This window comes from Salvia hispanica, chromosome 4, assembly GCF_029641045.1.
Source record: "Salvia hispanica isolate PSC_SH4W2 chromosome 4, Shi_PSC_v1, whole genome shotgun sequence".
Lineage (NCBI taxonomy): Eukaryota > Viridiplantae > Streptophyta > Magnoliopsida > Lamiales > Lamiaceae > Salvia > Salvia hispanica.
The window spans coordinates 50,953,532-50,977,356 of record NC_142695.1 but is presented as its reverse complement, the minus strand read 5'-3'; the positions used below and the strand labels follow the sequence as shown (position 1 = coordinate 50,977,356).

Sequence of the window (23,825 nt, the reverse complement as noted above, 5' to 3'; positions counted from 1 at the left end):
GCTCACCTATCTTATCTAGCTGAAGTAGATGATCGACGTCTCCTGGAGGATCGTTTAGCAGTCGAAAGATCTTGTGCATCTTCAAATCCCAGTTAGCCATAAAGTCTGCCACCCGGTTTGCTTCGCGATAGGCATGTTTAACCTCTACATGCCACTCTTTATCAATCAAAGCCCACAGGTGTCTAACAATGCTATAGTTGCAGCCTTCATTCCTCCTTGAGTTAACCATGAGCACTACGGTGATATTGTCACATTCCACAACAACATTTTGAAGTTTCTGTTTCCATGCAAGCTTTAAGCCATCGTATATAGCCCATAACTCGGCAGTCAACACACAGCTTTCCCCAAGGCGTCGGGCATATCCCAAAAACCACTATCCGTTTGAGTTCCTAATGACACCACCAGCAGATGTTTCTTTTGTCATAAGTTTAACAATGAAGATATGAATAAACCTTGTTTTAAGATAAGTTGTGAATAAGCTAATTTGGGCGAGAGTGTTTAGAATACTAGTACTATACAAACTTAACCCTTTGTTTGGAAATATTAGTAATATTTTTAGTGTAAATTGTTATTGGATAAAATGAAAAAATGTACTCCATAAAAAGTATGAGGGTAGTCAAATAATTTGAATTAGTTATCAGAATTTGATTTTCAATACAAATTAATTAACCCATTTATTTGATGGTTTATTTACAAATAAAAAATATAGTACTAGTATGGAACTTCCACGCTCAGTTGTTGATGTTAATAGAGATATTGCAAGCTGCAACAATAGAGATGTGTATTACTCAGAATAGCAAGATTAAGTAATCAAGAAGTTATCTAAATGCATGTAATAAGCTGCATTAAACAAGGAGAAACATGGTTCCTAGTATTAGTAGTTCCTGGTTACCGTTGGTTTCTTAATTACTTTTCACAACCACCTATTTCAACAATCAGAAAGATGAATACAGTCTGCCCTTCGTCAAGGTCAGTAATTAAAAGATTAACACACCATAAAAAGCTACCATTAAAGGTTAGTGATTACAGACCATTTGCAAAATAAACATTTGGATTTGGATTTGGATTGTTGTCATCTTCATATCAGTAGTCACCCCCCAGTCATGTCGATCAGTAGTAAGCTTGCTGGTAAGCAGGTGCCATCCCATTGCTGTATCCACCGTAGGCAGGGAAGCTCACCGGAGAGACAGGATACGATCCCACGATGGCCGGAGGGGGGGCCTCCGGGGAGTATACATACGAGGGGCTTCTGCTTCCGTACGGGAAGCTTGCTGGGTATGCCGGGACTGCAGTTGGAGTTGGAGAATACTGGGTGTGTGACGAAGGAGACCTGACGTACGTGGGAGGAGACGGAAAAGATGACACGTAGGCATTGGTCGAACGGCCTGCCTTGGCTGGGGGCATGGGCCCTCCGGTGCTGGCACGTGTTCTCTTGGCTGCTGGGCTCGCTGGCTTCTTCTTCTCAATCTTGACCTTCTCTAATTGCTCGAGGCGCTTCTTGAGGTCTTGCGGTGGGAACTCAGCCTCGAGTTTGTATTCTTCGATGCACTTGAGAACAGCACGAATGGCCGATTGCTCTTTCTTGGCTGCCATATGCTGTTTAGGAGAACCGTGTCAATGAACATTGCAAATTTCGTAAAAGACTTAAGACGGTCTCACTCTGCCAGTGCAGCAGTTCGAGTACAACGTCAAAAAGGAGTCACAGAACTTCCAAGTTAACAACAAATCAGTATTTAGGCTCGAAAGAAAAACTCACTGATGCACGTCCTGAATTGTTGGCGTCCTCCAAGATGGATGTGGCTGTCTTTTTTGCATCTTTCAGAAAAGCCTTCAACAGCGGGACAGGGGGGAATTTGTCAGCTAGACCAACTTCGTACGTAAAGTGAACAGCGTCAACTTGTTGTCCCCTTCCAATCAATTCTTCAATCATATCTATAGACAAGGCATCAAAGCACTGAGACACTACAGATATATCATAGCCATAGGCATTTGTCATACTAAGATCAAAGCATCTATTGCTAAGCATAATCAACAAAGATAAATGAAACAAGTGAACAGGACTCGAACTAACTTCTAATGCAAATTCAGCATGTGTAAAGTAATTATCGATCATTGGTAATGAGCCAATGAACAGAAATAGAGCCCACTGTCTGATGCAAGTAGGAAAAATTCCTCTCATGACTTCCACACCAGATGGCAAGACTTTCAAAAAAATCAAGAAACCCTATGACACATGTGATGCAAATACAAATCCAGGTATACCAAGAGCAGAAAAATTGATGAATAAGATCCTTATGCTCAAGTCTAGCCTCTAGGCAGCAGGATCTAGGATACATCACAACAAAGGGACAGTGGATCCGATGAAAACAACTAAAGTAGGAAAGCTACTAACAGAACTCAATATCTAATCTCTCCAAGTCTAGTTCGAAGATGTTTAATATATCTTGCTATCTATGCTACAAACGCCTGCGTACCAATAAACCATACAGGAACAAGATGGAAACAGAATACTCCTAATAGTACTTAATAATCAGATTATAGAACAAGAGAGCCTCACAGTCTGTGGCTGATGATAGTAAAACATTATGACAATTGTCTCTTGGGATATATGCTCCTGACTACGATATCCCAAACTGGAGCAAGACTAGTATGGTAGTGATACATATCCCATCACTTCGATACCTACAGACTACAATATGTTCACTACAAAACACTCAAATCCTCAGAAACTGGCACCATTTCCCTCAAAGTTAAGCCACAGAATCTTGCCAAATGAAGTAACATAAGAAAATCCATTCACAACACATATATTCACCAGCAAAGCCGGGTTATCAAATCAACGATTGCCCCCATTTCCAGTATACCAGAATAAGCAGAGCCCAGGCTTGCATTTCCACAAATTACACCATAAGATAAAAAGAAAGCCCTAAAAACTCACAGAAATCCCCACCTCCATCTCAAGTAGTAGTCATCTAAACTAATTTCACTAAATCCACGCACAAAATTTTAAACAAGAAATGATTGAAAGAAATTTTTTTACCGGGCATCTTATCACCAAGGCCGAGAGAAACGGCGAGCTTCGGCATCTGCTTTCTCCACGCAGAGGCGACGACGAGCTTCCTGTACAAATCCACATCCGCCTCCTTCACAATCCCGAATGTCACCAAATGCTGCAAAAAGGTGTGCACATCTGGCGTCTTCACATTCTCAATTCCACCCCTCTCCTCCAGGCTCCTCTTCCACGCCTCCGCTATCTCCTCCGCCTTCCCCTTGATGCTCGGCGTCACCAGCATCCTCTCCTTCCCCAGCACCGGATCCACCATCACCGGAATCAGCGTCTCCAGCAGCAGCACGCAAGCCCACCCCAAATCGTAGCCATTGCTAGCGCTGCTCGCCACCGGAAAAACCTCCGAGATCGCCTCGAGCACGAACCGCGGCGGATCGACGCAGCTGGAGAGGGCTTTCGGCAGCTCCGATCGGAACAGCTCGAGCTCCTTCTTCCGCGACGTGACGAAGATCCAAAACTCCTTCGCCGCCATCCTGCGGCAGAATCCCCTCAATTTCAGCAGCAAACCGTCAGAATCGTCGACCTCCGCCTTGTCCTCGTCGGCGGAGAAGAAGATCGACATCTTGGTGGCCTGCTCGAGCGTCTCGTACGCGATCGAGAGCGATCTCGAGATTGACGACTCGCGAGAGTCGAGCGCCTCGAGAGAGGTCTGCGTCTCCTGGTTTAGGGCCTCCACCTTGGCCTTGAGCGCGTCGGATTTCTTAATTAGGTCCTGCTCGAGGGTGGTGAAGTGGTCGGAGAGCTCCTTCCAGAGGAGAGTGCAGCTAGTCATCAGCGAGGTCTGGCGCTGGAAATCGTCGAAACTCGGCGGCGGCGGGTGAGTCAAGTCGCCTGGATCGGCCATTGTGATTAACGAATTTGGAGGTTGAGTCAGAGAAGTCGGTTCGAAATCAAAACCCTAGGGAAATTGTGGAGAGAGAAAGTGATGGTGGTAGGGAAGATAAAGTTAAGAGAGAGTGATGAGCTGGCGGATTGTGAGGGAGACGGGTGTAAATTGTCGGGTGAAACTTATGTGTTGAGCTGCTTCAGGAAGAAGTGGGTGCAAAATTGCAGATCGATTATTTACAATTTACATGAAGGAGTATCATTTTTTAATTATTTCCAAATATACTCTTTCTCTATCCATTATTTAAAGAGCTACTACTCCATTATGCTATATTGAATTATCCATAATTTAAAAATTATTTATTTTATTATATTTTTACTATAGCATACCCACATTTTACTAATTTTTATATTTATAATCGGTTGTAAAATTAGTATTAAAAATGTATCACATAGTAGTATTTCATTTACTCTTCTTTATAAAATTAAATAATTTCTTAATTTACTAAAATAATTATTTTAAATGATGGACGCAGGGTATTAAATAGCATAAAAATAATCGAATCTAGTGGAGGTACATAATTTATTACTGTTGACGTAGACAAGAATGTCAGTAACATGGGTTAGTAGAATGTACACTAGAGTCTACAATTATCTTTGTCGGATAGATAAATTAATAAAGTAACAATAAATACTAGATTGTCGAATTTAGTGTCTAGATCTCCAATTTTTTATTTTGTTCATAACGGTGGTGTCAGTTGATAAAATTTAGAACAGAAATGTTTTGGGTGGTTTTCACTGGTTTTTTTAACTGATTTTATCCATACAATTTTTTTTAAAAGTACTACTAGTAAAAATTTTCTAGTTTTAATACTAATAAAATAGAGTGTTTGTCGGTAGAAATACAAATACATCAATTAAGAGTTAAGACCATTATTTGAAGGTGGTCAATGAGGTGGGATGGGTCATGAGTCTAGTTGTTGTCAAAGCAAGCATCAGCAGCCGAGGACAAATGAACTTTTTAACGAGTCTTAACATTTACGTGTATAGTTTAAGTTTTTATACATGAAGGAAACATGTACTACACTTTATGGTACTCCTACTATTTTATGGAGTAGTTGTTTATGCAGTTATTTTTCAAAAGTAATTAATAATAGTTCTTTACATGTGCATTTATCATTCTAAAATATAGCTTGAGATTTACGTCGAAAAATAGCCAGTATTTCTAATTTTATTAATTTAGAAATAGTAGTATGTACTCCAATTTTTTAATATATAATGTCTCCCACTAAATCCGATAACAAGCGCGAGATAGCTCATAGATATCATATTAATTATAGGCAGTGAAAGTTCGCATTTTACCTCTTTTGTTCTCCTTATGCTAACAAAATAATGTAATTCAACATGGTGTCAAATACTACCATGTACTAATATCAAATTAAAGATAGTGACATGAGCTTCATTTTATAAATAATGAACTTGTTTTAGAAGTTTTTATCGAAATGGGGAGTTTAAGTAGAAGTTTGCTTCCTTCGTTAAAAAAATAGATAATGCAAAATCGATGATTGGAAAATGAATTTGAACTAATAATTACTCCCTCCGTTTCAACTAAGTTGAGTAATAAGTACTGCTATTACTTTTTAAAATATCCCAACTAAATTAATTCATTTTCTTTTTTAATAAAAAACAAAACATTCAATCACTTTTGCGTAATTCTATATTATCTACTTTTCTCTTTATCTCTCCTATATTTTATTCATTCTCTCATGGAGTAGTACTTTCAATAAAATTTCTTAATCTTTGTACTAAAAAAATTATGTATTATGACTTGGTGAGGATGGAGGGAGCACTATCTTTGTTGGATTAGAGGGAAAATAAAATTATAAAATAAAAGAGTTTTCGCGGAAATCGACGAGAAAAGTAATAAAAGGCTGAAAAGGTCGAAAAGTGGTGGTGGGGGCGTGGCGGTAGGGTGGTGGCCCAACTCTCCACTGACGACCACATGCTTGCAGTCAGATAAAGTAAAGACGCTGCCGGCCTTATATTTACACATCTATATCTATATATACATATGATATGGGCGATTATAGGTAGGCTAGCCACTTGCACATATGTCGCAAATGGACCAAGACTTATACTCCACTTTGATCGTGCCATACTAAATTCCTAATTGGACACTCCCATTATCTACTCCTCTTATGTAGTATTGGCAAAAGCAACCTAGCCGCAAATGGGGTTGGACCCAGTGTGAGGTTGGGTTGCAGTAGCCTGTAGGAAAGGGGAAGAAGGCAACTTCCAATACGGACCAAAACCCTAGACCAGAATAACCAAAATACAACAAGCTATAACCGGAATGGCACTTGAGATGATTACAATCATATGCACAAGCACTGGGCTTGTGGGCTTCAGTGCATCATAACATATGGCCGATCAGCCATAGTTGGGGATGATATTCTCCAACGGGCAAATGAGGCTTTCTACAACGATGAACAAAGTGTGTTCAAATCCGAGCAATTGTTCAAAACCATTACGACAATTTTGAGACTTCTAGTGGCTTGAATTACATATGCAGACGATCACGCAACTAGGTCATATTACGACCATAGAGGGGAGAGATGACCAAACTCACATAGCATATATAATGAGCCTAGTAGCTTTAGGGCCTTTGTAACGACATTTGCCACCTTTTTTGTACAAGTAGTTAGATATTACTTGAATCATAATTCATGTACCTATTGAGTTCGATTAGCAGCGTGTTTTTTAAATAAAAAACGACCGAAGGAATACATGCATAAGCTTCTTTTTTTTCCTTTTTTTTTTTTTAATTTTTGAGTCATGCAAAACTCAAAACCAGGCCCACATATAAAATTATATCAAAACTAGTTACATTAGGCCTATGGGCAGTCCTGGTAAAACTTTAGGTTCAAGACAAAATTACTAAATTAAGTACCATTATTGAATTACCCAACCTAATCAACCAATTCAAACATATTAAAGCTATAGGTACAATTAAACAAGAAAAATAATGACAAAGTTTATCTTAAGATGAGTCACTAGCATTGTCATATTGTTTTGGAAGATAGTACATCCATTGCATAAATTTGATCCTACCCCAAATCTTAAAATATCCAACTTATGAGACTATTTTGTTTTGTAGCAATATTATTTTATGCTCTCCACCCTTCCTAGCTCTACCTTTATGTCCATTTCTAGGAAATAGGCCTTCCACAAAATCAATATCACAATGAACACAAAAATACAAACTTCTTTGTCAATGCAAGTCTATGTCATTCCATCTACTTTAGTATTTTTGCATTTGAAATGCACGTACGGTACAATATAAACTGCAAAAAATGTTTGTATTTTTCTTTTTTCAATCATTTCTCTATGTACTCATATTTTTATAAATAACACAAAGAAACACAAAATTTCTCTATTTGGACAAGTGTGAAGTTTATTGCTTTTCAAATTCAACTTTTTCTTTACTTGGTAGTATAAGATTCCACATTATATAACCATCATTGATTTTATCCTAAATCAAACTTGAATTTGACTCTACTAAGACCTCACTCCAAATGATTGCTTTCTTATTTATTCAAGGAAATCTAGGCCCACACATTTACAAAACAATAAGTGGCTAACATTTGAAACAAAAACAGTAATCCACATATAAACATCAATCAGAACACAAGGGTTCAATATTTTTGCTATAAAACATTGACTTTATATTACAAAAATGCATGAGAAAAGGATGTAAAAGATGAGATAGAGATGCACACACAGCAAAACCTTAAAGCAGTTTCCTTTCTGAAAAAATGAGGATTATTGTTTCGAGTGTGTACCTAGACATTCGTCAAGCTTTTGGCACAATCGATGAAGTATTCACGTGCGTGAAAGAACACCTTTCGAGCTACAAACAGAGAAATGAAGCATTGAGATTGACCCACAAAGTATTGTATAATTGGGAACCTAACAGAGCTACAATATCTGGTTCATAAGACTTAGCAGAAGACTTTTGTTTGAATTTGGGGGGTTAAATCAGACCTTGGAATACTTCCACGACGACGCGTATCATATTCTGTAGCTTGCCGGAGAGCCCTTGCGAAGGCCTTGAAAGTTGCCTCTATGATGTGGTGAGAATTTTTCCCAGCAAGCTAATACCAAACAAATATATTCAGTATTCTGAAATAATAGGTGTAATTTGTACACCACCTTTACTAAGGTTCAATAAGTTTTGATCACATCATGTCTGATTCTTTCATATAGAGGAGTGTCTGAAGAATTAATTCATAATAAGATGGGTTTAGATAAAACTTATAATCTTCAATGTCAGGGGAATAGATTTTGTGAGAATACCAAAAGTTGGTAGCTGAAAGCAAATTCAATACAAGCAAACTAGAGGTATGCTCTTCAATGTAGCAGTTCCCATAAGATAAGCAGGCTAATGTCCTGTGCTGTGCTAATCCACTAAAGCTTTGGAGCTACCATATTGCATTCAGTTTTCTGGAAAGAATGTCATGAAACGTACCACTGGAAATTTGAATCACTAAACCAGCTACTCAAGATAATCTATATGAAGAACAATATCTACCTGTCGTATGTGTAGTGTCATTCCAGAGGTATTGACCAAGGACTGAAAAAAGTGCTCCACCAGCTATAAAAGCAAAATGTTCGAATCAATTGACAGTTTAAGGCAAGATCAGATTGCGTAGCAGAGTAATGGAATGCTATGCCATCAAGAACATATTATTTTGTGCAAAGCAACGGTTTAAGGCAAGATCAGATTGCGTAACAGAGTAATGGAATGCTAGGGGAATTCAAGTACATACAGAGCAAAGAATACCTGTGTGTCATAAGTTCCTACTCTTTCTGTTGGTATGTGCAGATCATAACCCAAATGTGGCCTTCCAGATAGATCCTACAAAACAATTCGAATGAAAATTGTAGAATGACTATACAATATCATATTCTAACTGAGATGAAAACAGATTTCTAACATGGTAATTCTCAAAACACTATAGTGCCTAAAGGATGTGTTCATGTACCACATCCATTTCCAGGAGCGCGGCGCGCTCCGGGACGATGAGGTAAAAATCAAGAACGCGGGGCGAAGGGGCGCATGCTTACAAATTCTATACTATAAATAGAAAATGGAAGGCTTGTTATTCAACAGTATAACATGACCTATATCGTGTCAACCAATGCCAATAAATATCTAGATCCATTCGCATTCTGTAAACTTTGGTAGCAAGAGCATAGTAGAACGGATAAGAGATTAATGCAATGAGATGAATTAAGAAGACATGACTGTCCCTAATCAAATCATAATGTCTGCTACTTATATTAAAGAAATAGGGTTGATAAGTTTATGCACCTACATATGTATATATATATAGCATTTGCTTTTATCACATGTGCTTTCAGAGTTGGAACCATTGCAGTATCATACCAGTGAAACATGTACTAGAGCTTCATCAAGAGGAGCTGAGAAATCCCCGAACCGGTTGATTCCTTTCCTATCACCAAGTGCCTGCAGCATAGCCTGCATGAACAGTCAGTGTGGCCGATGCCAATTTTCAGAACTAAACAACCAAAATAAACAGGCAAACAATGAGAGGATTCTAAAAATCTAAGCAAAAGTCAATAAATCATAGTAGCAACTGAAACAAAAGAACACAGTCTATGTATCTCTCATAAGCCATAAGGTCAATATTGATTCCAACTAAAACACTTGAAACTGTTATTGGAAGCTTACTGTCCCAATTGCAAGGGCTACGTCTTCATTTGTGTGATGATCATCAATATGAATATCCCCAACAGCCTTCACGTGAACATCAAATAATCCATGTGAAGCAAGTTGCTGACACAATAAGAAAAGACATATCAACCTTCATCAAAACTAATCAACAATTCCATATCATAGAAAATTATCAAAAATGCTTCAACAAACGCTGGAGTTTGACAAAAAATCATAGAAATTGCCTGAAATTAAAACCGAAGCAATTCACCCTGATTACTTCAATCACTGAAGCTTCATGTTTTACAAAACTGAACTAACAATGAGTGGAGATACAGGATAATCAGCTCCTTAAACATATTCAAGTTTAAACAGTTTCTGCTCATAAAGCTCAAACATATAATTAATACTCCGTAGTATAAACTTACATCTAACATGTGATCGAGGAAAGGAATGCCCGTGTTGTTTTCAGCCACGGCGTCACCATCCAGATTAATCTTCACACTCACATTCGTCTCCTTCGTAACCCTCTTAACCTCTCCAATTCTTCCTCCTGCAGTTCCCAAGCAATTATCAGAGGCACCACCGCCATCGCAAATAATAGTCATAAAATCAAGTTGAAAAAACTAATAATTAACCTTGAGCTGTAGTTACCGCCGGTGAGCCGTTATCGTCGGACGCGCGAGTGACCGTGGGATCCATTGAAGATGATGGAAGGTGAGTGGAGAGGATGTGTACCTTCCGCTGCGGAAGGTGTACGGGGAGGAGAAGACGCTGCGAGGGATGAAGTGGTGAGTTACGAAGACGCGAGTGAGAGAAATTGGAATGGATGAGGGAACGGTGAGGGATTGAGAGCTCCATACGCGGAGGAACCTGGGCGAAATGGACGGCGGAGAGCGGCGACGACTGGTGGTGCGCGGTGGGAGGGATATATAGTTAGCTATTCAACGTTTTATGTTTTTAAACTAGAGTCGCGCTTTGTAATTCCATAGTTACAAAAACCATTTACCCATTGAGTTGTATAATTCATATTTTCCTGCTATAGTTAATTAGTTATAGACTTTATAGTAGTATGATTTGTATTAGAAACTTTTTATTTGTAAATTTATAACTTCTATTGGCTGAATGCCAATTAAATATAAATCCTATGGGCATTACGAACTTGATTATATTGCGAACAAATCAATAATTGAATGATTTGCTGGCGTATTAAAATTAGTATAAAAATGAGAGTGATCAATTGCTAACTCATCATTTAATTATTAACTACAATTAATTTAAGGTCATAAAATTTTAGAAACGTGTGGTCTATAATTTGCCATGTGTAATTTTTATTTTTATTAATTAAATCGAAAAAGATAAAAAAAAAATTCCAAATTAGGATTGTGAATGAAAATGTCAATATAGTGTTTCGAAAATATCAACACAATGCTTTGAAAATGTCAACATAATGCTCTAAGAATGTTAACCCATTGCTTATATTGACATTCTATATATATTATATTGACATATTTTATATAGTATGTTAACATTTTTGCTGTACGAAAAAATTAAAAAATTTTGAATTTTTTTTCAAATTTTGACGTCGGAACATATGCATGTAGGATATCATTGGAATCCTTATAAAATTATCTTTAATTTGATATATGTTATATGAATTTAAAGTTTTGGGATTTCTTTTAAAAGTTAGTTATAACTAATTTTGTAGTTAATTGATATTAATACCCCTATTGATATTTTTTGTACATGATATTAATACTCAAGCGTTGAATGATCTTCACCTTTAATTTAAAAATCTAATGTCTGTCATTTAGTTATAGTTAGCAATTTAGGGGTGAATTAGCAATATAACACACCCCAGTATACAAATCCATAATTTGACAAAGTTTTGAAATTTACAATCAACTTCCCCTAAATAAAATAAAATTACATTAATAAATTATGCAGTACATAAATTATGGAAAGTTTTGATGATTTGTAAGAAGGCGTATTAATATTATTAATTGATGTACTTTTATCATAAGTACAAATTAATGTAACACTAAAAATATAGCATCAAGTATCTATTTGTTGGAAAACTATATAAAAAGTCTACACGTAACCCAAAATGTAACAACAGAGGAACCACAGTATCTGAAAATAAGGTTTTGCTGCTTTAAAAATGGCTTTCCCCCAAAAATCATCTACAACATGCACACACTACTACTATTCTACTACTACTAAAATTGTCACAAAAATAGTTAAGGCCACAATCTTCAACCCCTATTATTATTGTCATCACTTTTTTATGTGGCATCATATATAAATGTTGCAAACCTCGATCTCATGCTCCGATCATCATCTTCATATCTGACCTGAAACCTTCTATGATTTCAGAGTGGTTCCAACGATATATGATCGCAGGACATGGTTCTCCCTTGCTGCAACGTCCTGAGGCGATGTCTAGCTGTCTCTGCTGGGTTCATCAGTGGTATCACAAGTGTCCTTGACAGAGACGCCATCAGGTTTTGTATCACCCTCGGGTTGGATCGGTTGGTCACTTTCAGCATGATCGGGTGCATCCTGGACGACACCTGGATCAATGGCATCAGTTTTTGCATCTCTGTCAGGTTTGGCGCCTGGATCAATGCCATCGGTTTTTGCATCTCCGTTGGGTTTATCACTTTCAGTGCAATCAGGAGGAGTGGCCTGGAAGACACTTGGATTAACACCATTGGTTTTTGGATCTCCTTCAGGTTTATCACTTTCCGTGCAATCAGGAGTGTCCTGGACAACACTTGGATCAACACCATTGGTTTTGGGATCTATGTCGGGCTTATCACTTTCCGTGCAATCAGGAGTGTCCCGGGTGACAATTGGATCAACACCATCGGTTTTTGGATCTCCTTCAGGTTTATCACTTTCCGTGCAATCAGGAGTGTCCTGGACAACACTTGGATCAACGCCATTGGTTTTGGGATCTATGTCGGGCTTATCACTTTCCGTGCAATCAGGAGTGTCCCGGGTGACAATTGGATCAACACCATTGGTTTTTGGATCTCCTTCAGGTTTATCACTTTCCGTGCAATCAGGAGTGTCCCGGGTGACAATTGGATCGACACCATTGGTTTTGGGATCTATGCCAGGTTTATCACTTTCCGTGCAATCAAGAATTCCCTGGACGACACTTGGATAGACACCATTGGTTTTAGCATCTACATCGGGTTTATCACTTTCAGCGAGATCAGGGGTGTCCTGGACGATACCTGGATCGACACCATCGGTTTTCGCATCCACATTGAGTTTAGCACTTTCAGAGTGATCAGGGGTAACCTGGACGATTTCTGGATCGACACCATCAGGTTTCACATCTATGTCAGGTTTATCACTTTCAGCACAGACAGGGGTGTCCTGGACAACACCATCGGTTTTTGATGGCACAACACTTTCTTTGTCGTTGCCATTTGAAGTTCCATTGTTAACTTCCATAGAAACATCCGAAACAGGGGAAGGCAATGATCCAACACAACCACCACTTACAGTTTTTGGCAGGGGGGAGTTTTTGACAGTTTTTGACAGGGAGGCATCTTCAGAAGCATTCTCCGAGCAAGTTGGAGTTCTAGAATCTTCGATTTTGCACCCATCTTTTTCTACAGCCTTCACTGGTGGGATGGAATCATTATCTTCAAAAGGTTCTATCGATCTGTGCCCCTCATTGGAGACGTTACCGTCTCCACAGATGAGAGAGCACTTCAAATTATCAGAGGACTCTTTCTGCTTGTTTTCACACACAGCATCTGAACGAATGGCTGGTATGGGAGACGCTGAAACCAGAGCATCAACATCATCACTGCTCTTGGACGTCGGGCATCCCCCAGAATCGCTGCTCGCCCGTCTATTCTGTTCCTCAGACAAACTAGCCACAGATTTCTCAACCAAAGCAGGCAATGGAGGTTGGTTTGTAGTTGGCTCAGAAACCATGACACCTATTTACACGAAAAATATAGTTAAAACACGGGCCAAGTGATAGAGTCCAGACAATACAGAAACGAAACACATATTGAGGTGAATAAAATTGTTCAATCGTTGCTAGCTGCAGATAGAAGGGAAGGATAAGCTTTACCATCGGAATTTTCTTGCTTTGCTAACTGTTTCTGCAGCATATCCGTCCCCGGAAACACCAACATATTCATGGACTTGATTTCTTTCTTAAGGGCACCCTCGAGTTCCTTGAAACCAAATACGGCGGTCCATGTGTTCAAATGCTCCGATATGGCAGGAATGATCAATTGCCCGATCTTGAGAGAACTGAGTTCCTAGAATTACAAGAATTGATGTAAGCATTCAGAAACAATTACAGAGTCCGAGTGGATATTGAAGTTTCTTCCAAGTGATTTTTAGCAGATCTCATATTAACACCAAAGAGAAGCATTACTCGATGGCGTGAGCATAGCAGACTGCAAAGGTGAGTCTAAAATTCTTACAGTTTCAATTGAGGATAAAAGTCGGCGGCACATTCCTTGACGCCTATAGATCTCACGAGTCCCAATAAATGGCATCTCAGCAAGGCGATCTCCATGGAGCCTAATGTTGACATGAAAATTTCAAGTGATGGGCCAAAATAGATATAGACAACGAATTGTTTAGAAAATATTCAAAAGAGCCCAATGTTGAACATAAGATTTTGATTACACAAGTAAAAGCTCTAGAATGGATGGAAATAGTGCAATGTTGTATTCTTGCACACAATGGAGTACAAATCTATTCACTTTATCCTAAACAAAGAAGTACTTGCTCGACTACAGATGTTGCTAAGTTCTGCAAATCAATTGGCTGTATAATAGTGGATTTCAAATTATCATGAGGGAATAGTATTAAGGTTAAGTGTTGGATGCTTCCATTATGAAGATCATAGACAGGGCCCAGATCTGATGTGCAGTTTCTTTACCTGATTGATGCTGCGGCTAATATTTCATCACCTCGCTCCAATATTGCTGTATAAAATCCACGATAATTCAGACGATTGAAATTTGATCTGCAGAATAAAAGTCATATAATCATCATTTACACTGCCGGACTGCCCAAGGCAAAGTATAGGATACATGTAATTTTTCCAGGTGGAGGTGGAAATGAGAAAAATATGAAAGAATAGGGATGAAGGCAAGCGAATGAACTATTTGGAGATGGAGACAGGAAGAGTTGGATTTATTTAAACTAAAGTAAGAGATCTATAAGCACAAATCTAAATGCTTGAGCCAACAAATAAAAATTGTAGTAATTGCATGTTGTTTTGCTTGTTCAGTTTAAGCTCTCATTTGATACAAACAAGCAAAAGTTGGCTGAACTATAAAAGAAATGCAAGCCTGATCCTACTTGGTTACAGAATTACTGAATCAGAAAAGAGTCACAACACTGTCCACAAGTAGCAGTTGACTAAGAAATTTAATATGTGCAAGGCTTGTGCAATACCCATACAACCTTTGAAATTTTTATTCTCAAACATTAGTGAGACACAATAAATCCAGATGTCACAGTATGGGATGATGAAGAAAATAGTATTGTGTGTATCTGAAATTAGAACGGTTGCAAATTGCTTACCCGCAATTGTAGACCACATTATGTATTATATTTATCCCACTTCTCCTGTCCATGATAGGCAAAAAACACTCATCCATAACAGATAATGCAACAGCTAACTTAGAGTTGCATTCGACCCTTGAAGGAAATCCACGTTGCGATGAATCCGACACATCTGATCGTTGAATAATGGACCATGTTATTCCAGCTTCCAATTCGTGTTTGATTCCAAGAATCTTCTGTATGTGGCTATATATCTAGGAAACCAAAAGGGCAAGATGTGAGGAAGCTTATAATCTATTCCATTACATTAAAAGAGCAAATAAGAGGAAGCTGATTTTTATTGCATATAAAATTATATACTGAAATACTGAATACAGAGTAGTACAATGCTAGCAAAATTCCATGAAAATATGAAATACGCCAAAAGGTGAAAAATATCCGGTAGTGCGGTACTGATCAATGATCATCAGTTTTCCTTATGATTTGTGGAATTACATAATTAAGAAAGAGAGATAAAGAAGTTGATGACTTTCAGCAGTTCTTTCTCCCAAACAGGTCAATAGTACAAAATAATAGAGTATACAATGAAGCTTATTGGAAAAGGTTGATATTATGGGAATTTCAGTAAAATTTCTACTCAATACAAATAGTCAGGATTAAGTTGATAATTTTAGAAATAAGGAATCAAATATGATATCTATTTCACAATGGTCAAATTCAGACTACAAAGCTGAAGGTAAATAAACTTTTAGCAATAATAAAATGAATGAAATTGTTAAATTAGATCAAAGTACGGGCATCCTCATATTTCAGGCTAATGACGAGAGTGCATCTTCCAGATGTAAGCTATAGTTAGCTTTTAGCAACCCTTGGAATTTCTTAAATATGCAGAAACAGCAATATAGAACACCACTATGCATGATTCTAACTATTGATTGTGAAAAAAATACATTTATTGATACCTCTTGGCACTTCGGTCCACAGAAAGATGCACTGCAGGAACTTGGTTGCAGGTGTGCCCTCACAGTGCATGAGTTGTGATCTGTACAAAGTTATATATAAAGGAATCTTAAGCATATAGGTATATTGGAGAACATGATTGTTGGGTGGGGGGGGGGGGGGGGAGGGGATGAATTAGAGCTGTATATAAGGAGAAACAAAATTACATTTTTTTTCACAAACGTTGCATCTATTAAGTTCACCGCAACTAGTATCATTTTCTTCAGCTATATTTTCATTGGCAAGTCCGCAATATTTGCATATACAATTTGGACAGTGCCAATCACCTGAAGGAAGCATCTGCAATAAAAAGGGATAATAAGAACCTGAACATTAATGAAAAACAATTTTTAAAGATGATGATTGCACACTGGATAAGGATGTGGTGATATATATTCAAGTTTCAAGAAATATTGATACTTTACAAGGAGATTGCAAACCATCACGTACCAGTATATTACATAGCAGAAGGCACGAGAACAAGAATAATTTAATTTCACAGATAAAAGGGAAACGAAATAATTAAAACATTCAAGTTTCATGACAATATTAAGTGCTATGAGACCATGATATATCTAATAAGTACCTGTATTCCTAAACAGATTTGATGAAAAGTTGATGGGCAACTATCACAACAGATCAAGTCCCCTCCATCACCACAAATACCACATGTATCGTCATCTGGATCATCTCCATCCACATCAACAGTGAAGAAATCCCGATGCAAGGACTCCTCTTGACTGTTCCACGCATCAATTTGGCACTGCAAAAGGGAGGATCCAGACTCCAAAAATATATTCTGGAACGGCTGACGCAGCTTGCTGCCAGCATGCAGCTCAAATTTGGAGACAGTAAGGATTTTACTGCAGCAGCCACAGTGGATTCCCTCTCTTGTGATCCAACCTTCTAACATAACCTTTGTCCTTCTGCGGTTCATATACTGCACCTTTTCACTTAACTTTGCTGTCCCAGAGTCAATTAGCCAAGCCAAAACTGTCCTTTTTCCCCCATATGGAACGTATCCATCATACTCTGAGTTATCACCCCGGTCAGAACCACGGACCAGAAGGGTGCATCTCCCAATTACTTTACTTGTTCTTCCCTGTACAGGATTAGACTTGGAAGAAGCGGAAGGCCTTCCAAATTTAACTTTACTTGGCTTCCTATCGAGTGAATCATCACTTAAATCATCGTCACTATCTTGATCCACTTTACCTGACTTTCCCCGCAACTTCTGATTCTGTTTCATATAAGAACTTAACCGCTCCTCACTCTTATTATCATCGTCTGAGCTGTCTCCATCCTCTTTTACAGCAGATTTCTTAGCACTCTTAGTCATGCTATCTTTCTTTCTCTTTCTTCTCAATTCTTCAGCAATTTTCTTTTTGGTTTGTCTCGTAAGTTTATTTATCAGATCTTCAGATAGAGGAGCCAATGAGGGGGAACCGACCTTTGCTTTTACTTTATCACCGTCTTCACCCAAGTGCTTCTTAAACGCATCATAAGCCTTGATAATCGACCAGTAGGCCGTTCCACCAGGGTTGATGTACACAGCATCTAAGTAATCTCTGTTTCGTCTCGGTCTATAATCTATACTCCATCCTGCATCGATCAACATCCCTCTTATCTTCTCACGCAACATTTGCTTTTCAGTATTTCCACTACGCTTTGTGCCGCTTTCTTTACCTTCCTTGCCTTTAACAGGAGGAGAAATTTCAGTGCTAGGAGACCTTTCTGCCTCCTTCTTCACTGCTTTCTTTGAGCTACAAGCTTGAGGTCTGGGCGTTGCCAACACTTCATCAGTCTCATCAACACCTGAATCTCTAGCCTTCCTCTTTTTGTTTGGAGTAGGATTCACCTTTTCCAACTTTATCTCCTCTTTCCCCTTCCCACCACTTCTTTCCTTGCCAACAATCAAGCCTCGACTTTTTGATGTCTTTGAATCCGAATAAACAGGTAAATCTGCCACCAAAGGTTCAAGATTCTTATTCTGAGAAGGAACATCCAACCTTTTCTTCTTATTAACCATAACCTTCAACACCCCGTTCTTCCCCTGCAGTCTGATCGACTCACCAGCCGTCTCCTGATATTTCGTCTTCAACAAAGAAATCGGCATGTGTGCTTCATCATCAGACGAACCAAATCCTTTACTCCTCACGCCACTGCCCCCTGCATTCTTACTCCTCCCACTACTAGAGCCATTGAAATACGAACCATGTTTCCGCTCCTTCACATCACCGCCATCATTCCTCCCAACCCTCTTGAATCTATCCTGCGTATACTCATTCCTCATCTTCTTCCCATCAAATTCAAACTCATCATACTCATCGAACTCAAACAAATCCAACCTACTCCCCTTCTTCTCAGCACTAACCTCCTCATTCCTCTTACACCCCGCTGAGCCCTTCAACCTCTTCTCACTCATTTTTCTTCTCATAAGCTCCAAAGACTCGTCATCATCACTACTAGAGCTCGAACTCGAATCCGATCCACTAGCAACCAATCTACCCCTCTTTTTCCCCTTACTACTGCTGTCACCAAAACCCCCCAATCCTCCCCTAGAGCTCTTATTAGCGCTCGCCTTTTTAATAATCAAACATCCAGACGAGCTCTTCTTCTTCAACACTCCTGATCCTACTCCCCCTTCCATTACATGCATCAACTACATAAGATGCATAACAAGCCCCTTCAATTCCAACCAAATTGCGCTGAACTGGACAATAATTCACCTAAATTTCTCAAGAAACAAATTCAATTGAACAGGTTTCTCAATTATGCTGCGGAGCTTCGACAGATCTGAAGCGAAAGTAAGAACGCAGCATGCTCAAGAATAACTGCTAATTAAGCAATATGTAATTTATCTTTACCTCGCCGGAAATCCGGAGTCCGACGGCGGCGATATTAATTCTGACTACGTTGTGTAAAATTTCTGGTAAAAGCAATACAAAAGCGAAAGGAAATTATAAATTGGGAAACATAAACGGAGATAGACAATATGCAATTGGCTTTATATAATTTGAAATGAAAATAAATGCTCTGTACATAATGCTCTTTTAAATTATAAATTTTCTTTAACTTTGGTCATTTTTTATTATCTCATAATAGTCAAAATCGAAAATGATCTTACACAAAACTACATCTTTTCAAAAATTGATGTAGTTTTATAATTTTATATTGACACTCAAAATAAAATGCCATCTTTTTATTTATGTTTTATTTTTTTATTTTGTAATTGTTAAGGATATCCACTTGATTAAGGATGGACGAGTCTCGTGTCACTCGACCACACCCCTTCCTTAAGTTATAATGGTTATTTATTGATACAATCATGTTTGATTTTGTCATATTGTTCTTTTATTTTGATTGTTATGAGGTAACACAAGTAACTACAAAGTTACTCCTATAATTTTATATTTCAGCATTAAAAGTTATGAGACTAATCTTATATTTCAGTTTCGAAAGTCATGAGATTGATTCGAAGTCAATGAAAATTTGTAATTTAAATGACGAACTAATATACTAATTCATTTTAATTATTTAATATTAATCAATCAGTTTTAATTATAAGTTACCTTAAACATTCAACTATGTATACAAATTATATTATATACTATCACTACATATTTTTATCACTACTCATATAGTTTGGCTACTACTAGTATTTACTCTCTATATATTGGAGTTGAGAGAGATGATCTTATTCCCGTTTAATCAACATCTCTTAGATACAAGTATAAGGTCTTAGGAGGTGGGCGTCTGGCAGACAGTGAGTTACAAATTTACAGCCCTTCCCCTTAGCAGGCCACTGTATATCCTAATTAAACACATCTCACAATACTATCGATCCAGGATATGGGGCTCTTGGGGTTGGGTTAACCTTTTGCAAGATAGAGAGAGATGGTCTTTTTTATTATAGAAATAATTTTTACACGAATATAAATTGTTGTAGTTTCTATATTTTTTTTTTTTAGTTGTACAGTTTCAGTGAGTTGAGTGGACTGAAATAGTGATTTTTTTTTGTCAATATTAGCTAAAAGGAAACCATGACTTTTGACTCACTTGTTTGTTTACTAAATAGGAAAGAATCCTTGAACTCCTGTAAAAAATTAATTTCCTTGGTCATATTAAAATTGTTTTGTTTTTTCCTGAAAAAGGAACTAGACATTATTTTGCTACCTACTTATGTTATTGTAATCTATAAGAATTTTAAAAATGTTTGCATGAATAAAAATCATGTACGCAATTGCCCGTGTAGTAAGAACTAGTAGTAATTATTTAATTTGTTTTTTTATAATATTAGCTGCTGCAGATAGTGTTTATTTTTGTGTGGTAAATATATCTCCATTTTCTCTATATAGTAATTCCACCTATAGTAATTAATTTCAAATACAACCCAAGGCCCAAGCACCATTAAAATTGCAAATACATCCAAAAACAATACATCAAATTTCATATCAAGAAAATGAAGATAAATATATCAAAACCAAATCTGAAGCATGAACTTTTTTTGTTATACTACATCAGTTAGTAAAATGTACATGTACTCATCTTCTTCAACTCACCTTCACAACCTACACAGCTGCACTAAAACTATCATAACTCACTGTATACGACGAGCTTTACATACCCGTTGCCTCGACTGAGGGAGCAACGGGCTAGGACATGCGCTGCAACAGACTACAAGGCTTCTTACGCAGGCCCATAACCACCCTCCCCTTGTTCCGGCCTTGGTGGAGACCAATGACAAGCCGCGATCTTTCTTGCATTGTTTGTTCACATTTAATCTCCGAAGTCGTTGTGCTCATCAGAGCTTACTTCTAGGCTGTGCTGCTGCTGCTCGTTCCCTTCAAACGGGTACGTGATCTCCTCAAAATGGCCGTGCACAGCCCCACATCCGTGTTTTGGGCCGTGCAAGGAGTAACCCTCAGCATCAGAGGTGGTGCAGATGTGACAGCAGTTTATGGCCTTGTTGTCCTCAAAGCCAACCCCACTCCTCCACTCGGGCACCAACGAGGCGATCTCACCATCTATCATCTTTGCAATCTCAGTCACGTCCTGGTCCGTGATGTCCAGCTCCGCCACCATCTCAGTCGCCACACACAGGGCTGTGTCCGTCTCAGTGTCAAACGGGAAGTAGATGTTGCGAACGGGCCCTGCAATGCAGCATCCATTTTCACCATCAACACATCATCACAACACGAACTACTACTACTACTACTACTACTTTTGTCCAAAGAACAAGAATCCCGCGGTTATTCATCTTAATATCGTGTCATAACTAAAACATTCTTCAATGTTAACTATACTTTTTAACTATTTTATACCTTCTTTGTCTGCGATCCTCAGTCGGAGAAAGATGCTGTCGTCCTCTGTCCTCCTCCCTTTGATCACCACGTCTACGTTGTTTCCCACATGGCCGTCTTCCAGGCTGGTGAACAGATCAATCTCGTTGCCCTCATACTCCACCGAGTTGCAGTCTAGGTCATTCTCTGGTTCATAGCCAAGAAAGTTGTTGTATCCATTGACTAGAGAGCTGTTGGTGCTGTGATGAGCACTCAACAGATGCTGCTGGCTCAAAATCAGGCCTAATTCATCGTACTCCCTCTGGTAACCTATCGGAGGCATCAGATCATAAACATAGTCCTCTATCTGGAGGAAGGGATCGTTGAGAAGCTCCCACGCAGACAACCTGTCAAAGACCGTTGCTAGGCATTTCTCAACAAATCTACGAACCTCAGCATCCTTTACCATGTACAGAGCATCGGGTTTCTTCCCCTGAAAAAGCACTTCATCACACGATGCAGAAAACAGCATTCCAAACACGACAACGGGTTTTGAGTCCTTACAGAGACCACTTTCTTATAAATTTGAGCCGGGTTAGTACACTCGCTATATGGATACTCGAATGTCACCATTTCCAGAATGCACATTCCAAACGAGTAAATGTCAACTAGTTCGTTGTATTCCTCCTCATAAACCTCAGGAGCCATGAACTCCGGTGTCCCTATTGTAATTCAAGAAATCAAGCACCACCAACAAAGATTTTCAAGAATCTTGCAAAATATTTACCTACACAACGGGCAGCATGCGGTTTCCTGAGGATAGCAGCAAGGCCAAGGTCGCCAATCTTGACCTCGCCTTGGTTCCCGTTGATGAAGATGTTGTCGCATTTGAGGTCTCTGTGGATCACAGGCGGATCGTGGCTATGGAGATAGAGAAGGCCTTGCAAAATCTGCCTGCACCAATGCTTTATAGCTCGAATATTCACCCTCTTATGTTTCAACCTATACCTATTTATTCCAAACCAACAAGAAACATTAACTAAACAACTCAATCAACAGAGATCAAAGGCAGCAACCTAAGACAAGACCACTCACTGTCTAAGGGTGCCAGAAGTGAACATTTCAGTCACAAAATTGATGTTTCTGTTAGCCGTATCGACCCATGAAGTGCATAGCTTCATGATGTTCTTGTGTTTTAGAGTCTTGAGAAGGTGTATTTCACAATACAGCCTCTCAAGATCTTCAGAGCTCTGCAGAAAATCATATAGCTTAACTTGGTTCCAAGCTACTTCTATCCCTTCATACTCATCAAAAGCTCTATAGCTGCAACAAATGATGTAAATCTAATAATGTAAATATGATTTCCTAATTTCTGCAGAAAAGTGCTAATGAGTTTATACTACATACACAGTCTTTGAAGCCCCTTTCCCAAGAATCTCATCATACTGCAATCATAAACAAAATCCCAATTCAAATTCAAGTTTTATGTAAAGACATCACATCTAAAAAATCAGCAAGAAATAATGACTATCAAGGGTTTGAAAGCATACCCTTCCATATCTCCCAGTGGGATCAACTTCTACAAACTCAGAATCTTCTGAATCAAGATCAACAGCACCATTCATTCCTCACACTTATCGAGAGAGAGAGAGAGAGATACCACAAATGGCTACTAAAAATCAATGATTATTAAGAAAGATAAGACCTTTATAAAGAATCCCCTTTTCCAACTCCAACAAACAACTCTATCCCTCCACTCAAAATCCTCACAAAAAGACACCTATTTTCTCTCTTTCCCTTTCCTAGCTTTCCTCCTATCAAGCCACACACGCACAACACGCACTGGATGACCCACAGCTTCACCTTTTTCTTGCCAATGTGTATATATATAGTTTGAAGACAGAATGGAGTGAAACAGCTTACTAGAAGGGGACCAAAAACGTACATTGGAACAGTGTATTTAAATTAATCTAATTGGTTATGAGGCATCTGGCACTGACACAATAAATTATTGCAAAGACTATTTTTTTTCCTGATTTTGTGTGTATTTTAAGGAAATGAATATCGCATCTCAATTTGTAAAATCATGGCTTTTGTAACTGAGCTTATCAGCATGTCCCTTTGTCTCTCTATCTATAGATTGTGTTTGTGCAGAATGGAATTATTTTCCATTTATTTTGTGCTTCATTAATTATATCATGCATTGGTTAATTTGAAAGTTTATAACTATAAATTTGTAACTTATTGGATGTGCTTGATAATGATTAAGCATTGGGGAGGCTGATTTACTAGTGGAAATTATAGTAATAAAACAAAAATTCAGTTTCTAAAAAAAAAATGTAAGAATACTTATATA

At 38.3% G+C, this 23,825-nt stretch overlaps 4 protein-coding genes across 7 annotated transcripts; all 4 read right to left on the bottom strand.

Moving 5' to 3' along the window:
• Positions 1 to 845: 845 nt before the first annotated feature.
• On the bottom strand, positions 846 to 4,063 carry LOC125192649 (FRIGIDA-like protein 4b). The gene is made up of 3 exons (XM_089057203.1): positions 3,041 to 4,063; positions 1,757 to 1,932; positions 846 to 1,596 (listed from the first exon to the last, which is right to left on the bottom strand). Exons 1-3 carry the CDS (start codon positions 3,909 to 3,911, stop codon positions 1,111 to 1,113), a joined length of 1,533 nt encoding a protein of 510 aa, XP_088913329.1. The 5' UTR covers positions 3,912 to 4,063; the 3' UTR covers positions 846 to 1,110.
• Positions 4,064 to 5,834: 1,771 nt separating this feature from the next.
• LOC125196567 (imidazoleglycerol-phosphate dehydratase 2, chloroplastic) lies at positions 5,835 to 10,599 on the bottom strand. 3 transcript variants are annotated; one of them, XM_048095131.2, is made up of 9 exons: positions 10,268 to 10,564; positions 10,058 to 10,182; positions 9,648 to 9,752; positions 9,342 to 9,434; positions 8,736 to 8,810; positions 8,484 to 8,546; positions 7,937 to 8,046; positions 7,735 to 7,802; positions 5,835 to 6,369 (listed from the first exon to the last, which is right to left on the bottom strand). In XM_048095131.2, the coding sequence occupies exons 1-8, from the start codon at positions 10,488 to 10,490 to the stop codon at positions 7,775 to 7,777; spliced, it is 822 nt and encodes a 273-aa protein (XP_047951088.1). In that variant the 5' UTR covers positions 10,491 to 10,564; the 3' UTR covers positions 5,835 to 6,369; positions 7,735 to 7,774. The 3 variants fall into 3 exon arrangements, with proteins under 3 accessions (XP_047951088.1, XP_047951090.1, XP_047951087.1); XM_048095133.2 differs by lacking the exon at positions 5,835 to 6,369 and having other exon boundaries at positions 7,536 to 7,802; positions 10,268 to 10,403; positions 10,493 to 10,599; XM_048095130.2 differs by lacking the exon at positions 5,835 to 6,369 and having other exon boundaries at positions 7,536 to 7,802; positions 10,268 to 10,563.
• A 1,164-nt stretch (positions 10,600 to 11,763) lies between these two features.
• On the bottom strand, positions 11,764 to 19,171 carry LOC125194060 (uncharacterized). The gene is made up of 8 exons (XM_048092062.2): positions 16,774 to 19,171; positions 16,355 to 16,487; positions 16,151 to 16,230; positions 15,207 to 15,442; positions 14,557 to 14,643; positions 14,093 to 14,192; positions 13,732 to 13,924; positions 11,764 to 13,594 (listed from the first exon to the last, which is right to left on the bottom strand). The coding sequence occupies exons 1-8, from the start codon at positions 18,844 to 18,846 to the stop codon at positions 12,072 to 12,074; spliced, it is 4,425 nt and encodes a 1,474-aa protein (XP_047948019.1). The 5' UTR covers positions 18,847 to 19,171; the 3' UTR covers positions 11,764 to 12,071.
• A 1,463-nt stretch (positions 19,172 to 20,634) lies between these two features.
• LOC125191901 (putative serine/threonine-protein kinase WNK1) lies at positions 20,635 to 23,399 on the bottom strand. 2 transcript variants are annotated; one of them, XM_048089326.2, is made up of 7 exons: positions 23,020 to 23,399; positions 22,877 to 22,914; positions 22,565 to 22,792; positions 22,257 to 22,477; positions 22,034 to 22,191; positions 21,512 to 21,962; positions 20,635 to 21,340 (listed from the first exon to the last, which is right to left on the bottom strand). In XM_048089326.2, the coding sequence occupies exons 1-7, from the start codon at positions 23,092 to 23,094 to the stop codon at positions 20,967 to 20,969; spliced, it is 1,545 nt and encodes a 514-aa protein (XP_047945283.1). In that variant the 5' UTR covers positions 23,095 to 23,399; the 3' UTR covers positions 20,635 to 20,966. The 2 variants fall into 2 exon arrangements, with proteins under 2 accessions (XP_047945283.1, XP_047945284.1); XM_048089327.2 differs by having other exon boundaries at positions 22,565 to 22,719; positions 23,020 to 23,396.
• Positions 23,400 to 23,825: the final 426 nt, after the last annotated feature.